Genomic DNA, 15,967 nt, shown 5'->3' with positions numbered 1-15,967 from the left:
CCCAGATTGACACGGAGGCCCTCAGCCTAGTGTGGGGAGTGAAAAAGTTCAATCACTATCTGCGCGGGCAGAAGTTCACCTTGCTGACTGACCACCAACCACTTGTCTCCATCTTTAATCCAAAGAAGGGCGTTCCGGTGATGACTGCACAATGGCTACAAAGATGGTCACTTTTTCTAGGGGCGCACCAATATGAAATCGAGTATAAGGGCACGAAACAGCATGGAAATGCTGATGGGCTATCATGCCTGCCACTGCCTACTGCGGAGGAAGCACCAGCAGTGGATCCTGTCGAAATATTTCATTCGACTATAATTGAATGCTTGCCAGTAACTAACGCTGGTATAGAGAAGGAAACCCGAAATGACCCGACACTGCCTCAGGTATATGATTTGACGGTGAAGGGATGGTCAGCACATGGCGACTCACTGTTGCCAGCATTCTCAACCAGAAGAGAACAGCTGTCAGTATGCCAGGGGACCTTGATGTGTGGATCACTCGTGGTAATTCCACCCAAGTTAAGGGAGAGAGTGCTCAATGAGCTTCACGAAGGTCATCTGGGAGGGGTGAAAATGAAAAGCCTTGCTAGGGCTTATGTGTGGTGGCCGGGGATCGATCAGCAAATCGAGGACCTGATAAAGAGCTGCTCAGGATGCCAGAAGGTCCAAAATGCACCACCACATGCCCCTCTACACCCACGGGAGTGGCCCTCAACTCCATGGCAAAGGGTGCATATTGATTTTGCTGGTCCATTCATGGACTCAATGTTTTTAATAGCCGTGGATGCGTACTCGAAATGGCCTGAGGTCATCAAGATGTCCTCCACCAACACGGAGAAAACTATTGCAGTCCTACGGACCATTTTTGCCAGGAATGGCTTGCCAGAACAGATTTGCTCCGACAATGGACCACAGTTTGTGTCCGAAGAGTTCCGGAGGTTCTTGAAAAAGAATGGGGTAAGGCATTACACATCCGCCCCGTATCATCCAGCCACAAATGGATTGGCTGAGAGGTTCGTACAAACTTTTAAGAAGGAATAAAGGCTATGTACAATGACAACATTCCACTGCAGCACAAGGTGGACAATTTCCTGTTCGCCTACCGGAATGCGACACATGCAGTCACCAACCAGGCCCCAGCCATGATGTACTTCAACCGAAGGTTAAGATCTCTCCTGGAATTGCTCAGACCAAACGTAAGAAGAGATGTTGAGAGTAAGCAATTCCAGCACATCCATGAGAAGCCAACAAGGAGCTTCAATGTAGGGCAACCAGTCTTGGCCCGCGACTACCGAACAGAAAAATGGCAGCCTGGAACGATATGCACACGGAAGGGCCCACTAATGTACACAGTGGACGTTGGTGAGAGCATCGTGAGATGCCATGCTGACCAGATCCTAGAGTCACAGGAACAAGTCAACCCCATGCCTCGCCCATACGTACCTGGTGATGAACCCAACGTACAGGTTGCATCTACCCCAGAAACAGTCGCATCGGAAGCTGATGAACCAACCGATGACAGGGGGCCAGAATCGCCTCCGCCCCAAGAGCAAGACACTCGGGAAAGGCGCTATCCAGAAAGGATCAGGAAGCCTCCCCAAAGACTGAATTTAAAAATAGACTATTTTCAGCTAATGTTGCATGTTAAAAGTGTTAATTGTAATTAGTTTGATATTTAATTGTTAAATGAGTGTTATGGTACTGTTAATCTAAAAGCGGAGGAATGGTAATGTATGTACCTTTAAGGGAGAGAATTACTTTTTACAGCTCCTCTATACTGTAGTACCGGCAGTGACCACACCTGTATATAAACCCTGAGTAGTGATCTGTATAGTTGGTTCTAGACTAACCCTCATTCAGTAAACACCTGTTGAATCGTTCCCTGCAGTCGTTGTCTGATTATTGAAGGACACAACATTAAGATACACGGATCTAACAGCAACTGTCCTAGAGTTAGTTTTATATTAAAACTTTACAGTAGATGCCCTGGAAATGTCCTGATCTGAGATCATTCGTTTATATCCCAGTCGCTGTCTGTCGAACATTTAGAAATCTAGATCAACAATCACTACCGCGCATTGGCTGTTAAGATTCTTTACACACACAAGTATATATGCATAGGAAAAAACCACAGATAACCTTCAACGTAACGCCGGCCGTTGTTGAAGAGGTTTGACGGAGCAGAATAGAAATGGGATTAGAGGACAGTATAAATATGGAAGTGGTTTTAATGCGTGAAGGCATTCCAGTTATGAGATTGTGGTGAACGCAGAATCTGATTGGATGCGTAAGGAAGCCAATCGGAGAGATAGAGAACAAAGGAAATTGACAACGTTGCCAATAAACCAATCGCAATCCTTGCCTTCACCCATCCCTCATTAGCATAGCTCTGTGGACGGAGTGTGGGACAGCCTATATAATACGAGCTCGGAGCATTGTTCTCTTAAATTGTTTCCTGATCCTGAACGAGACGATGGTTGACGATAAGAAATCCGTCGCCAAGAAGGGCACCAAGAAAATGGTGAAGAAAGCGGCATCAAAAAGCGGCAAGAAACGCAGAAAGTCGAGGAAGGAGAGTTACTCCATCTACATCTACAAAGTGATGAAGCAGGTTCACCCCAACACCAGCATCTCCTCCAAGGCCATGGGCGTCATGAACTCATTTGTGAACGATATTTTCAAGCGCATCGCGGGTGAGGCTTCCCACCTGGCCCATTACAACAAGGGGCACACCATCAGCTCCTGGGAGATCCAGACCACCGTGCGCCTGTTGCTGCCCGGGGAGCTGGCCAAGCACGCCGTGTTGGAAGGGACAAAGGCAGTGACCAAATACAGCAGCTCCAAGTAAAACTCCATGCTGCCCTGAAAGAACAAACCCAAAACACAACGGATCTTTTAAGAGCCTCCCACAACCTCTCCGAAAGAGCTACACAAACGCGTGTTCCTTTCGACGCAATTGGCTGTGTTTTTCCTCAGTTTACTCTAATTATTTGCTGATCAAATGTTTTTGAGAACAATTTTTGAATTTCCAGCTGTAGCTTTAGTTGAGAATTCTCAGATAAGCAGTTCCATTATCCGTATCGACCTGAGAGTCGCTGTTGAATTTCCTGCCCAGTAAATTATAAACACGGTCCCTGCTCGCTCTTTCCCTTTGCTGTCAGACAGGATGAATTAAAAGCTTGTTCTAGGGATGAGATTCGGATTTTAGTCACCTCGTTCTCTGTCAAGGCCTTTTCAATCTTTTTGTAAAGCCAGTTGGGAGTCAATCCGTTTGTTAACCCGTGAATACCTGCAGTGTTGCAACGCAGAATGGGGGTTCGTACAGAGACCAGAAAGGGGGCAGTTTGAACCCTCTGACCCTCTTCTCTTCTCACAGCAGGACTCCCAGTTCTGGTTTCACTCCCGCAGCAGCACCTGTGCAAATGATCGATCGATAATCTGTGAAACCTCACAAAGATTGAGCTGGAATGTGTCCCGTTACAGAATCAATGCAAATTGATGCCCGCCCGATACAGTTTGAACTTGAACCCAACATTAATCCTAATTGTAACAGACTAGAATTTGCAAGGGAGAGTTGGAATAAGACAAAAGGAATAATAAAATATCCGGAAATCTTTGGCTGATCGTCAATTTATTAACTTAATTCGCTGGTTTAGGAAAATATTGGCGGCCTTTTTGAAATTAAAAAATGGTTGGTGGTTTGACTGTTGAGGCAGTTATTTCCACACACTTTTCATTGGCGGGAAAAAACAGACTGTGATTGGTCACCAGAAAACACCAATGCAGTTGACCATAGAGCGACCAATCACAAGTACGCTATCTGCATTCCTCCAGAAGCTATAAGAAGGGCAGATGTGGGAGGAGATTTTCATTCTTTCTCTGAACGAGTGTAATGTGGAAATGTCTGGAAGAGGAAAAACCGGCGGTAAAGCTCGGGCCAGGGCCAAATCTCGCTCCTCCCGGGCTGGATTGCAGTTCCCTGTGGGCCGTTATCACAGGCTCCTGCGAAAGGGCAACTACGCTGAGCGTGTGGGTGCCGGAGCCCCGGTCTACATGGCTGCTATGCTCGAGTATCTGACCACTGAAATCCTGGAGCTGGCCGGCAATGTGGCCTGCGACAACAAGAAAACCCGCATCATCCCCAGACACCTGCAGCTGGCCATCTGCAACGATGAGGAGCTCAACAAGCTGCTGGGAAAGGTGACCATCGCTCAGGGCGGGGTGCTGCCTAATATCCAGGCGGTGCTGCTACCCAAGAAAACCAGCACTGCCAGCTCCAAGAGCAAGTAAAGTGGACAGGATTCAATCTAATAACCCAAAGGCTCTTTTCAGAGCCACCCACTGTATCTGGGAAAGGGTTGCTTACTATTTAGCCATTTTCGGTTATAAACAGGACACTGACTGTGGAACATGTAGAAATCTAGATCTACAAACAGTGCAGCGGGCATGCTGTGAGAGAATATTCTGGTCAGTGAATCAATATAGAGAAGGACTGGCTTCAGAGTAAAACAAAACACACGGACACTAACGTGAGACTGACAATCAATAAACACGTTGTTGGGAGAGCCGAATATGAACGGATGTTAAGAACCGAGTATAAAGTGAGTGAGCAGTTGCTGGGCTTACTGTTCCTTATTGGGACAATAATTCCAAAGGGAGAAATAGGTACATCCGGAACCATACAAACATTTCCCCTTTTAATTAGCAGACAGGATCGAACCAGAATTGCAGCTTTGGTTAATTTAAAATATTTCAAATAGTAACTAAAGTTCCCACCTGTCCCGCATTAAGAGCTGGTTTTAAAGGTGAGATTCAATATTCAGACACCTCGTTCTCTCTCTCGCGCGGATCTATCCCGGTATGTGGAGTTGTATCAATTCACAATCAGAACTGCCAATTAAAGTTTCCGACTCACACTGTGCGAGTTCATTCAGTCTACTGGGCAGCTCACTCACATTTCAACCGAGATCATAAACGCTCCGTCAGATATTCACTGCCCCCAATTTGTAAATCCCCAGTTAAGGTAACACTACAAGAGCTGCACGGTGTGTGCAGACCAATTTGCCTTGCACAGATTGCAGCACTTTCCTTTGCTGATTTGATGGCTCGTAAAAGACCCGTTGTTGCATTTGGTGCTAAAGTCTGGAGCCGGGCAGGGGGAGTTCAGGCGCGCTCCCTGTGGATGCGGCCGGCCAGCTGGATGCCTCTGATCATGATGGTGACTTGCTTAGCGTGGATGGCACACAGATTGGTGTCCTCAAAGAGTCCCACCAGGTAAGCCTCACTGGCCTCCTGCAGGGCCATGACGGCCGAGCTCTGGAAGCGCAGGTCGGTCTTGAAGTCCTGAGCGATCTCCCCAACAAGCGCTGGAAGGGCAGTTTGCGGATCAGCAGCTCAGTGGATTTCTGGTAGTGGCGGATCTCCCTCAGAGCCACAGTGCCAGGTCTGTAGCGATGGGAGTTCTTCACTCCGCCCGTGGCTGGAGCGCTCTTCCGGGCCGCTTTGATCACCAGCTATTTGTGAGGAGCTTTCCGTCCGGTCGATTTGCGCGCTGTCTCATTGGTCCTGGCCATTTTCTCAACTGATCTCAGCAAAATCTGGAACAAAGGGACTGTCAATGCGGAATCTGCAGTGTGTCCGCCTTGTTATACTCAGTGACGGACCGCCCCTAGCACTGATTGGCTGCAGACCGAAAGCCAGGCAGTTTAAACCCAACTCTGACCAATCAATGAAATGCTAGAAACTCAGTCCCCGATTGGCTGAGCTGGGATTGATCGCCCATTTCAAAATGCCCGCCAATTTTAGTGAAGGAAATAAGCATTTTCATAGATGCATAAAAGATAGGAGCAGCAGTAGGCCATTCGGCCCCTCGAACCTGCTCCGCCATTCAATGAGATCATGGCTGATCATTCAAACTCAGTACCCTGTCCCTGCCTTCTATCCATATCCCTTGATCCCTTTAGCCTTAAGAAATATATCCAACTCCTTCTTGAATATTTTTAATGAATTGGCCTCCACTGCCTTATGTGGTAGAGAATTCCAGAGGTTCACCACTCTCTGGGTGAAGAAATTCCTCCTCATCTCTGTCCTAAATGGCTTACCCCTTAGACTGTGACCCCTGGTTCTGGACACCACCACCATCGGGAACATTCTTACTGCATCTAGTCTGTCTAGTCCTGTTAGAATTTTATAAGTTTCAATGAAATCCTCTCTCATTCTTCTAAACTCCAATCGACCCAAGCTCTCCTCATACTTCATTCCTGCTATCCCAGGTATCAGTCTGGTGAATCTTCGCTGCACCCACTCCATGGCAAGAACATTCTTCCTCAGATAAGGCAAACAAAACTGCACACAATACTCAAGATGTGGTCTCACTAAGGCCCTGTACAACTGCAGCAAGACATCCTTGTTCCTGTACACAAACCCTCTCGCTACGAAGGCCAACATGCCATTTGCCTGCTTAACTGCCTGCTGCACCTGCATGCTTACCTTCAGCGACTGGTGCACAAGGACACCCAGGTCTCGTTGCACTTCCCATTCTCCCAATCTATTGCCATTCAGATAATAATCTGCCTTCCTATTTTTGCCACCAAAGTGGATAACCTCGCATTTATCCACGTTATATTGCATCTGCCATGCTTTTGACCAATCACCCAACCTGTCCAAATCATCCTGGAGAGTCTAGGCATCCTCCTCACAGCACACACGCCCACCCAGCTTTGTGTCATCTGCAAATTTGGAGATATTACATCTAGTTCCCTTGTCTAGATCATTAAAATATATTGTGAATTTCTTGTGCCCAAGGAACAATCCCTGCATTAACCCATCTAGTCACTGCCTGCCACTCGGAAAAAGAGCCGTTTATTCCAACTCTGTGCTTTCTGTCTGCCAACCAGTTCTCTATCCAATCAATACCTTGCCCCCAATCCCATGTGCCTTAACTTTACACGCTAATCTCTTATGCGGGACCTTGTCGAAAGCCTTTTGAAAGTTCAAATACACCACATCCACTGGTTCTCCCTTATCTATTTTACCAGTTACATCCTCAAAAAATTCCAGTAGATTAGTCAAGCACGATTTACCTTTTGTATATCCATGTTGACTTTGTCCGATCCTGTCGCTGTTTTCCAAGTGCTCTGCTATTACATCTTTTCTAATGGACTCTAGCATTTTCACCACTACCGATGTCAAGCTTACCGGTCTGTAATTCCCTGTTTTCTCTCTACCACCTTTTTTGAATTGTGGGGTAAAATTAGCTACCCTCCAATCCATGGGTACTGTTCCAGATTCCATCGAATGCTGGAAGATGATCAGCAAAGCATCAACTATTTCTAGGGCCACTTCCTTAAGTACCCTAAGGAGGTAGATTATCAGGCACTGGGAATTTATTGGCCTTCAATCCCATCAATTTCCCTAACAACATTTCCCTACAAATACCGATTTCTTTCAGTTCCTCCCTTTCATCAGACTGTATGTTCCCCGACATCTCTGGGAGGTTATTTGTGTCCTCCTTTGTAAAGACCGAAACAAAATATGTATTTAATTGGTCTGCCATTTCTTTGTTCCCCATTATAAATTCCCGTGATTTTGACTGCAAGGGACCCACGCTGGACTTCACCAATCTTTTTCACTTCACATATCTATAAAAGCTTTTACAGTCAGTTTTTATGTAACCGCAAGCTTACTCTCATATTCTATTTTCCCTTTCTTAATTAATCCCTTTGTCCTCCTTTGTTGAATCGTAAACTGCTCCCAATCCTCAGGTTTACTGCTTTTTCTGGCCAATTTATATGTCCTCTCCTTGGATCTTATGCTATCACTAATTTCCCTTGTTAGCCACGGTTGAGTCACCTTTTTTGTTTTATTTGCATGCCAAACTGTGAGGAATAAATTATGTAGTTCATCCATGCGGTCTTTGAATGTTTGCCATTGCCTATCCACCGTCAACCCTTTGAGTGACATTCCCCAATCAATCCTACCCAACTCCAGCCTCAGATCTTCGTAGTTTCCTGTATTTAAATTTAGGACCCTATGTTACCCATAATATCTTGAAAAGTTCAATAAAGTCACATCTTAATCATCTAAATACCAAGGAATACAACGATAGTTTGTAAAATAAGAGTGTGATATTCTCTGGTGTATATTATTATAATTGAGTTGGTCCGTTTATTATAAAACAAACTTTGACAGAAACCTGTTATTTTCTGTCCTTTATGTAATGAAATTTACATTTGTTCTAACACAGCAGCAACATTGTGACACTGAACGCGCACCAGATCATATGTGTTAATGCAATGTTAATTTGCCCATTCATCATTCAGAGCCTGAGTGTAACATCAGCAATGAATTCTGTCGTTTTAGACCCCCCACCTCCTCCAACAAGGCCCAGTTATCCGGTATATCTGGTCAGAGAAGAACTCATCATTATCTGCGATGCTGCCAATGGTTACACTTTCGGTCAGCTTCAGTGGTTACTCAGGTGGCCGGCTGGCAATACAACCAATGAAATATACAAGGAACAACAATCGTTTACTAACTCAATAATAAATGTAAATACAAATAGTGACGGATGCTACAAATGCCTTTATGAGAAACAAGTGCCCGGATGCCGGATTAACTCTATTCCCAGTGATGCTGTGACTGTCCAAAGTGAGTTATACTTTCTGATATTTTATGCCATTGCAATTTTGTATAACGGCTTCCAGAGATCAGCAACACCTTCAGTTGAAGAAAAGTAGATATTGCTCTTGGGCTGGTGCACAAATGGGCCCTATCCAATCTGCTGCACGTTTTTGGTCCCGCCTGATGTTGACATTGATTGACTGCAATGGAACTGAATATCTACCTGTAAAACTTGGCTCTGATAACTGGTAAAAATCTTATTGTGTGTGCTCAACCCTCTGTGGAAATGGAAACTGGGCAGTGTGCAAAAGGGGCGACCGATTAATTCCCACCATTTTGTTGCTTCCGCAAAACACAAATTTCACCGCAAAAATATGCTTTTACTGAGTTACCACGTTAAATTGTAGCGACCTCTAGAATTGTTTTCCTGCTGTGTCTTTATGGAGTAGAACTTCCTCCTGGGCAGCAATGGTACAGTGGGCGGCATCGCTTCGTCTGCCTGTTCCACACCCCGGTGCGTATAATGGGAGGCCGATTGCATTGCTCATGTTTTGTGTTACACCCGATATGATTTAGTACAGCAACATCTTCAGGAAAGAAATTGATAATGAATTAACCCGAGCTAAGGCAGCAGGCTAAAAACCAGTAATGTGATATAAGAATTGCTAGACGAAATAAATAGCAAAGCATCTGAATGTTGCCGTTGGCGTCTCTATTGATGTTGGCTGCCTGTGTGTGGCTGCCTCAACTTCAGCTGGATAACATGGGCAATATGGGAATGCTGCCCGTTATATATCCCGCTCGCTTTTGCTTTGCAATTTCTTCAATGGAAAATAAAATAATGTGGGGCGGGCGGTGGGTATGACAGAAGGATGATTGGAAATCGCTGTTTTATGCCCCTAGGGAAGTTGAGAGTTCTGGCGCATATCTCTGTAATTGTGGCCCATGATAACAGAGCTAGTTTTACATTTCTGCGATGGTGTAAATTGGGTGATGTCCATTGGCCGCCTGTAATACTTGCAAGCCTGCTTTTCCCTCCATTGACTTTATGTATAATGAGTAAGCTGTGATTTATGTTGTGATACGAATATAAATTCTTTCAAATCTATTATTTTTAATCTCCTGTTCCAGGACAAAAGATGATCGCCAGTATTTCTTTATACCACGAGCCGGGTGAATATATGAATGGAGATTCAGCTCCCATTACCTGATCCGATTCCGACCAGATCAATGTCAACAACTTCACTTTCTATCGGGACAATTTGTAACTTAGCTCCCTAGATATTGGTTCCCCTCATCATTTTGCCTCGATCGTTATCAGCAACCTTTCCGATATACGCACAGGATTTTACAGCTGCAAGTACGAGATGAGAGTGTTCGGAAGGCAATTATTATCACACCTCAGTAACCCTGTGTTAATAACCGTAGAAGGTAACTCTTCCTCCTTTTGCTTTACTTAACAAAATCTCAATTCCTACACCTAGAAGGAGACATGATTTCCTCACTCGTGCAACAAATAATATATCCCGCATCCTTTGGCAAAACATACTCTTTCTGAACTGGAAAGAGATGCGGCTGTTACACAGCTGAATTTCATCTTTGGCAGAAGCAACAAATGGGCAGAATCTTATTGGCCACGTGTTATTTGCTCTGCCCGATATTCAGTCCAATTAACATGAATGGGACTGAAACCGCCGGTGAATCACCTGGTGGTAGAATCTCTGTGGAGTTACTGGTCGCTGATATCCAGTGTCTTTCACTTCTATTCGTGACAATTGTTGTGATTCGTAAAGCATTAGACTAACTGACTCCTGCTCTGGTGAATTATCCTCCTAAATCTTTTGCATTGCCACATCTCTGCTCACCTTCAACAATGTTGGCACATGCCATGTAACACTACTCATAGCTGGTATTATGTGGCTGTCTCTCTATATCTGTAGAGCTTCCCCTGTGGAAGCCCCAGTACTTTAAATGTGCTATTTCAGAGTGTGTTCCTGTTCTGCAAGACGCAGCAGTAAGAATAGTGACAACCATCTTGTTAAACATTAGTCTTATTGGGATAGATATTCTACCTACCGCTTGGGCAGAACCCCGGTGTGGCCATGACAGAAACCAATGGAAATGTAACTGGAGACGGTTCTATAACCAGCTGCCAATGCTTAACGACAATTAATACACTTAGCCAGCAAAATAAACAACAAGCCCATTGTCCAGGAATGAATCTGCTACCTACGAGGATCCAAAACACGCTGAAACTGAAATGGATCTAACATTTAGCACATTAATGACAAACGTGAAGACGAAGTGCGAAGAATGACTGTGGTGGAATTGGTCATGGCGGGGCAGGGGGTAGGGAGTGTGGTTGTAAAACTGACGGTAGCACATTAGTGGCCTGGGATATGCTGCGCCTAATATTCAATTCAGCCACCGAGTAATATGCTGTCAAGTGAACTGAATATCAGTCGCTACATAGAGCGGGCGGCCGATCCGACACCGTCCGGTTTTCACCACCATCCGAGTCCAATTTCTCACCCAAAAAATATTGACTTCTAACGACTCAATCATATCATCAGCAACTTGCTCAATTGTACTTCGTGCAACTCTACACTGAATTGATGGCAATGCCTCCAGCATATGAAATTTAGTCAACTTCCCTCAATACGTTTTCTTTTCAGAGATTTTTAAACCAGTTATATCTACACATTCAGGAAATGTTGAAATCGGTGGAAACGTCTCTATTACCTGCACCAGATGGACTGTCTATCGCAGCATCATATTCTTCTTGCAGAGAGCTGGCGATGCCAATTTCTCTGCCTCCCGGACTGTGTCAGCAGAGGATCATTCTGTCACCATCACCTTCACCAATGTGACTCAGGATGATGAAGGAGCCTACTCCTATCGCTATAAAGCAATGGTCAATGGAACTGTGTTAACATCAGCTATCAGTCAACTTGTGCAGGTGACTGTAAAGGGTGAGAGCGATTTATACAGTGACATGTGGGTAAAGGTAATGATTGACTACAGGGCTCGTGGCAGTAAATACATTGTGAGATTTCTGGAGCCACACTATATAAATGAATCAGTTCATCCCGACAAACAGACAAATAACACATGGAAAGAAAGAAAGGTGCATTAGACCCAAGAGATCTGTGGGTAAAATGTAGTTTAATCGAATGTAGCCCTTGACCTAGATTCGAGGTGGTGAAGTTCCACATGTGCGGGGTTGGAACACCTGCGGAATCACATCAGCTTCCAGTTATAAAACCGCTCGAAATTGAATGTAAATTGCTGGGTTCTATCAAGTACAGACAATATGCGACACCAAATTACCTCCTAAACAATTATGTTGAAAATTTGTCCCAGCACGTCTAATATTCGCTCTTACTTCCCAAATGTGATTCCACCATCGATATAGAAAAGGTAAGAGTAAGGTCCAGGAAGATATTGTTATCAAACAATGAACAACACAAATGGGTGCAGCTTCACCCAGTGTCTCAGTGGGTTCAAGCAATGAGGCACTGAGCATTGGCCACTGGCCTTTTAACAACCGGAACAAGAATAATAGTCACATTTCACGAAGTACACGAGGGCGCTCCTTGGACAGTAAACAATTTGAGCAAGGCCTCAACTGGGAGACAGGGGATTCAATGGCAAGGGTGAAAAGAGGGCAGGTGCGGATACGTCACCTGTTATACACCCGGCTCGAATTTAGTTCACATTGAATTTAATAGGTGAACCTTACAGTTTGCTGATGGTGCAGAATGTGCAGTATTGAAATAGAACCCCATTATAAATCACACCGGATTTCCCTTTCCACTGAAGGTGATGGAATTTAAAATCGGGAGAGTTGCACATTCAACGGCTAATTCAATGTCGCCCGTTGTTCACCTGTGCCAGGAGTTCCAATAAATCCCAAATAGAAAGTAAAATGAGTTGCGTGTATAACGGTCAGCCGAATTCTGATTTCACCCTTCGTCTTGCGAGGAGGAAATATTGATGGACCATGAAGAATTCACAAAAACTGAGCGCTTTTAAATGCCAAAAATAGTTTAATGCGGTTTGTGTATTAATAAGAACCATTGTACGCCCTTCTAAAACTATTACGGAATATAAATACAATCAGGTTGTTTCTGACAAAAAATATTCACATCGAAGAAAATTCAGCACAGCTAATATTCGTTGAGTCATGCAGCCCAGAAGGAGGCTATTCGGCCCATGGTGCCTGTGCTAGCGCTCTGAAAGAGCTCTCCAGATAGTCCAACTCCCCTACTCCTTCCCCTTAGCCCTGCAAGTTACTGTCGAAGATGCTTATGCCACTTTTTCAGGCATTGCATTCCAGATCATAAATCGCTGAGTTAAAAAAAAACCTCCTCACCCTTCCTCTGTTTTTTTTGACAAATAAATTAAAATCTGCAGCTTTTGCTTAACAACGCTCCTGCTAGTGGAAACAATTGCTCCCTATGTACTCTATAAAAAACACTCATAATTTTGAACAGATCTCTTCTTAATCTTTCCTCCAAGGAGAGCAATCCCAGCTTTTCTAGTCTCTCCACATGACTGAATTCCCTAATTCTGGTGTATCTCTTCTGTACCTGCTCCAAGGCCGTGACATTCTTTCTAGAGTGTGGTGAACATAATAGTACACAATACTCTAGCTGAGGCGTAAGGAGTGATATATAAAGCCTTACCATAACTTCCTTGTTTTTGCCTCTATTTTGAAACCAACGTGTCCCGGATACATTTTTCGCAGCCTTCTCAACTTGTCCTGCGACCATCAAAAATGTGTATATGTGAATGGACAGTTCTCTCTGTTCCCGCACCCTGTGTAAATGTTTTCCATTGAGTCTATTCTGCAGCTCCTCATTTTTTTCCCTGCTAAAATGCATCACTTCACAAATCTCTGCATCAAATATATCTACCATTGCTTTGCCCAATTCATCATTCTTTCTCTTTCCTCCTAAAGTCTGCTACTATGCTCCTCACTGCTCACTATATTTCTATGCTTTGTGTCATTTGTGAACTTGGCAATTATTCCGCCGATACACCGTGCAGTTCATTAATATATATCAGAAAGAGCAATGGTCCTAATATCAACTCCAGGGGACACCGATTTATACATCCCTGCATTCTGAAAAACAGCCATTCACCACTGCTCTCCGCCTCCTCCCTCTCAGCCAATAGCGAGTCCATTCTGCCAATCCCCATTAAACACGAGGGCTTCAAATTTGCTGCGGTTGAGTTTATTTAAAGTGCCGTTTAATGCAAAACCAATCTTCGAAGACCTGTTAGATCTCAAGCATTGCGAAAAGTAAATAAATGTAAAATGAGTTAGTGGTAAAATTCAGTCACGAACCTATCTGTCTAATGCAGCTGCTTGTTATTTCACAGCCAAATCAACGATTGAAATGATGGTTCGCAATATTTGTTTGATTGCGGTGGTGGTGTTGGAGCAGTCGCTGTAGCGACCGCCATTAGGAACCAGAAAAGAAAAGGTAAAATAAAGAATTTATCATCATTGAACTATCTTCAACTTAAACAGGCCAAGTGTTTCATTGCTTTAATGACACAACCACATGTGTTTGATACACACATTGAGTTAAATCATGATTATATGTATTTCTACAATGGGGAATAATAAACTCCCGGCCGACTCCAGTTAACTTGCTAGTAAGCCCCAAACATAGAAACATAGAAGATAGGAGCAGGAGTAGGCCATTCGGCCCCTCGAGCCTGCTCCGCCATTCAATGCAATCATGGCTGACCATCCAAATTCAGTACCCTGTCCCTGCTTTCTCCCCATACCCCTTGACCGCTTTAGCCTTAAGAAATATATCCAACTCCTTCTTGGATATATTTAATGAATTGGCCTCTACTGCCTTCTGTGGTAGAGGATTCCACAGGTTCACCATTTTCTGGGTGAAGAAATTCCTCCTAATTTCTGTCCTAAATGGCCTACCCCTTATCCTTAGACTGTGACCCCTGGTTCTGGACTCCCCGACCATCGGGAACATCCTTCCAGCTTCTAGTCTGTCTCGTCCTGTTAGAATTTTATAAGTTTCGATGAGATTCCCTCTCATTCTTCTAAACTCCAGAGAGTACAAGCCCAATCGATCTAATCTCTCCTCATACGTCATTCCTGCCATCCCAGGTATCAGCCTGGTGAAACTTCGCTGAACTCCTTCCATGGCAAGAATATCCTTCCTCAGATAAAGAACACAAAGAAATCATATGCGGCATCACAAAGAGGGAGGAAAGAAAGAGAAAGGGAGAGAGATAAAGATCAATCCTAAATTTATAAAAAGTGGAATTCTAAGTTTATCCGGGTAGAAATCTGTCCCGGGTGGTAGCGGAAGAGGGAGTTACTGGAATGGTTGCTCATTCCACGCCCCGCTACTGATATTTAATTCCATTGACACTAATGGAATTGAATATTGAGCAGCGTGTGTAGCAGGAGGCCGACCGTCCAAGCTGAACCTCGACTCCAATGAGACTTCTGTGTACCCGGCTTGTGTAATGATTGGTTAACAGAACTTACATTGAAATGAATCAATGATAGAGATCGGTAAATTGAGCATCATGGTCTAACCTGTCTCATGGAATACAACAATTTTTGTTCTGAAATTCGCAGGACATGCCAGTTTGTTAACAGCTGCCGCCAACTTAAATGAAATGAATCCTACCTTCAACGCAGAGGCCACGTTTTGAGAACGTAAAGAAACCACGATGCAACATACGATGTGATACTTTATACTGTTTTCTTATTTAGACGGTTATCATTCTAAATCGGAAGCACTCCCCATAATAATAAAGGATTCCGCTCTCCTCTCACATCTAACCTGGTGTAGGTTTTTCATAGTGAATTCGGCCATGAGAAAAACGTATATCAATGATAACTGCAAGTTTCCGATTTCGCTTTTGGAATAGCCATCGTTTATTTGTCTTTATAGCAACAGGGACGTTATTTTGTACAATGTGTTTTCAGACTATCATTAGCAACCTCACTGTTTTTATATGAATGGAAGTCTCTTCTATCATTCATATCAAACAGAAGACAAAACACGTAACGTGAAGTTGTATTCAAATGATGTTTTAACATATTTTATATAATGCGCTTAATTCATTACAATATATTAATGGTTAATTTTACTGGCTTCCTATCGGAATTAACAGAATTACTTTTGCAATAATTGGCAGGTTGTCCAGTTGCATTCAATTTGTGTTCCTTCTGTAAGTTCACTTAACTGATTTCATTCTGTTTTTCTTAAATATGGTTAATAGATGTGATCAATATATGAGATTAACGTATTGGATTAATAAATCTTTATTTTTGAAATGCCATTACTGGT

General features: G+C 43.8%; 2 protein-coding genes and 1 pseudogene across 2 annotated transcripts in view; 2 read left to right on the top strand and 1 right to left on the bottom strand.

Annotated features, from left to right (window-relative positions):
- Positions 1 to 2,472: 2,472 nt before the first annotated feature.
- On the top strand, positions 2,473 to 2,847 carry LOC147085078 (histone H2B-like). Its single transcript, XM_085979300.1, has one exon. It carries the CDS (start codon positions 2,473 to 2,475, stop codon positions 2,845 to 2,847), a length of 375 nt encoding a protein of 124 aa, XP_085835426.1.
- A 2,181-nt stretch (positions 2,848 to 5,028) lies between these two features.
- LOC147085077 (histone H3-like) lies at positions 5,029 to 5,572 on the bottom strand (annotated as a pseudogene).
- A 2,769-nt stretch (positions 5,573 to 8,341) lies between these two features.
- LOC147085076 (immunoglobulin superfamily member 1-like) overlaps positions 8,342 to 15,967 on the top strand; it is a 96,676-nt gene continuing 89,050 nt past the window's right edge. The window contains exons 1-2 of the mRNA XM_085979423.1: positions 8,342 to 8,648; positions 11,297 to 11,593. Of these exons, the coding sequence (XP_085835549.1) occupies positions 8,342 to 8,648; positions 11,297 to 11,593 (604 nt within the window). The remainder of the gene's footprint in view (positions 8,649 to 11,296; positions 11,594 to 15,967) is intronic.

Source organism: Somniosus microcephalus, unplaced genomic scaffold (genome assembly GCF_052327205.1).
Source record: "Somniosus microcephalus isolate GS21.2 unplaced genomic scaffold, FLI_Smic_1.0 unresolved_chr9, whole genome shotgun sequence".
Classification (NCBI taxonomy): Eukaryota; Metazoa; Chordata; class Chondrichthyes; order Squaliformes; family Somniosidae; genus Somniosus; species Somniosus microcephalus.
The sequence above is the reverse complement of the archived record's forward strand: the minus strand, read 5'-3'. Positions and strand labels throughout refer to the sequence as shown.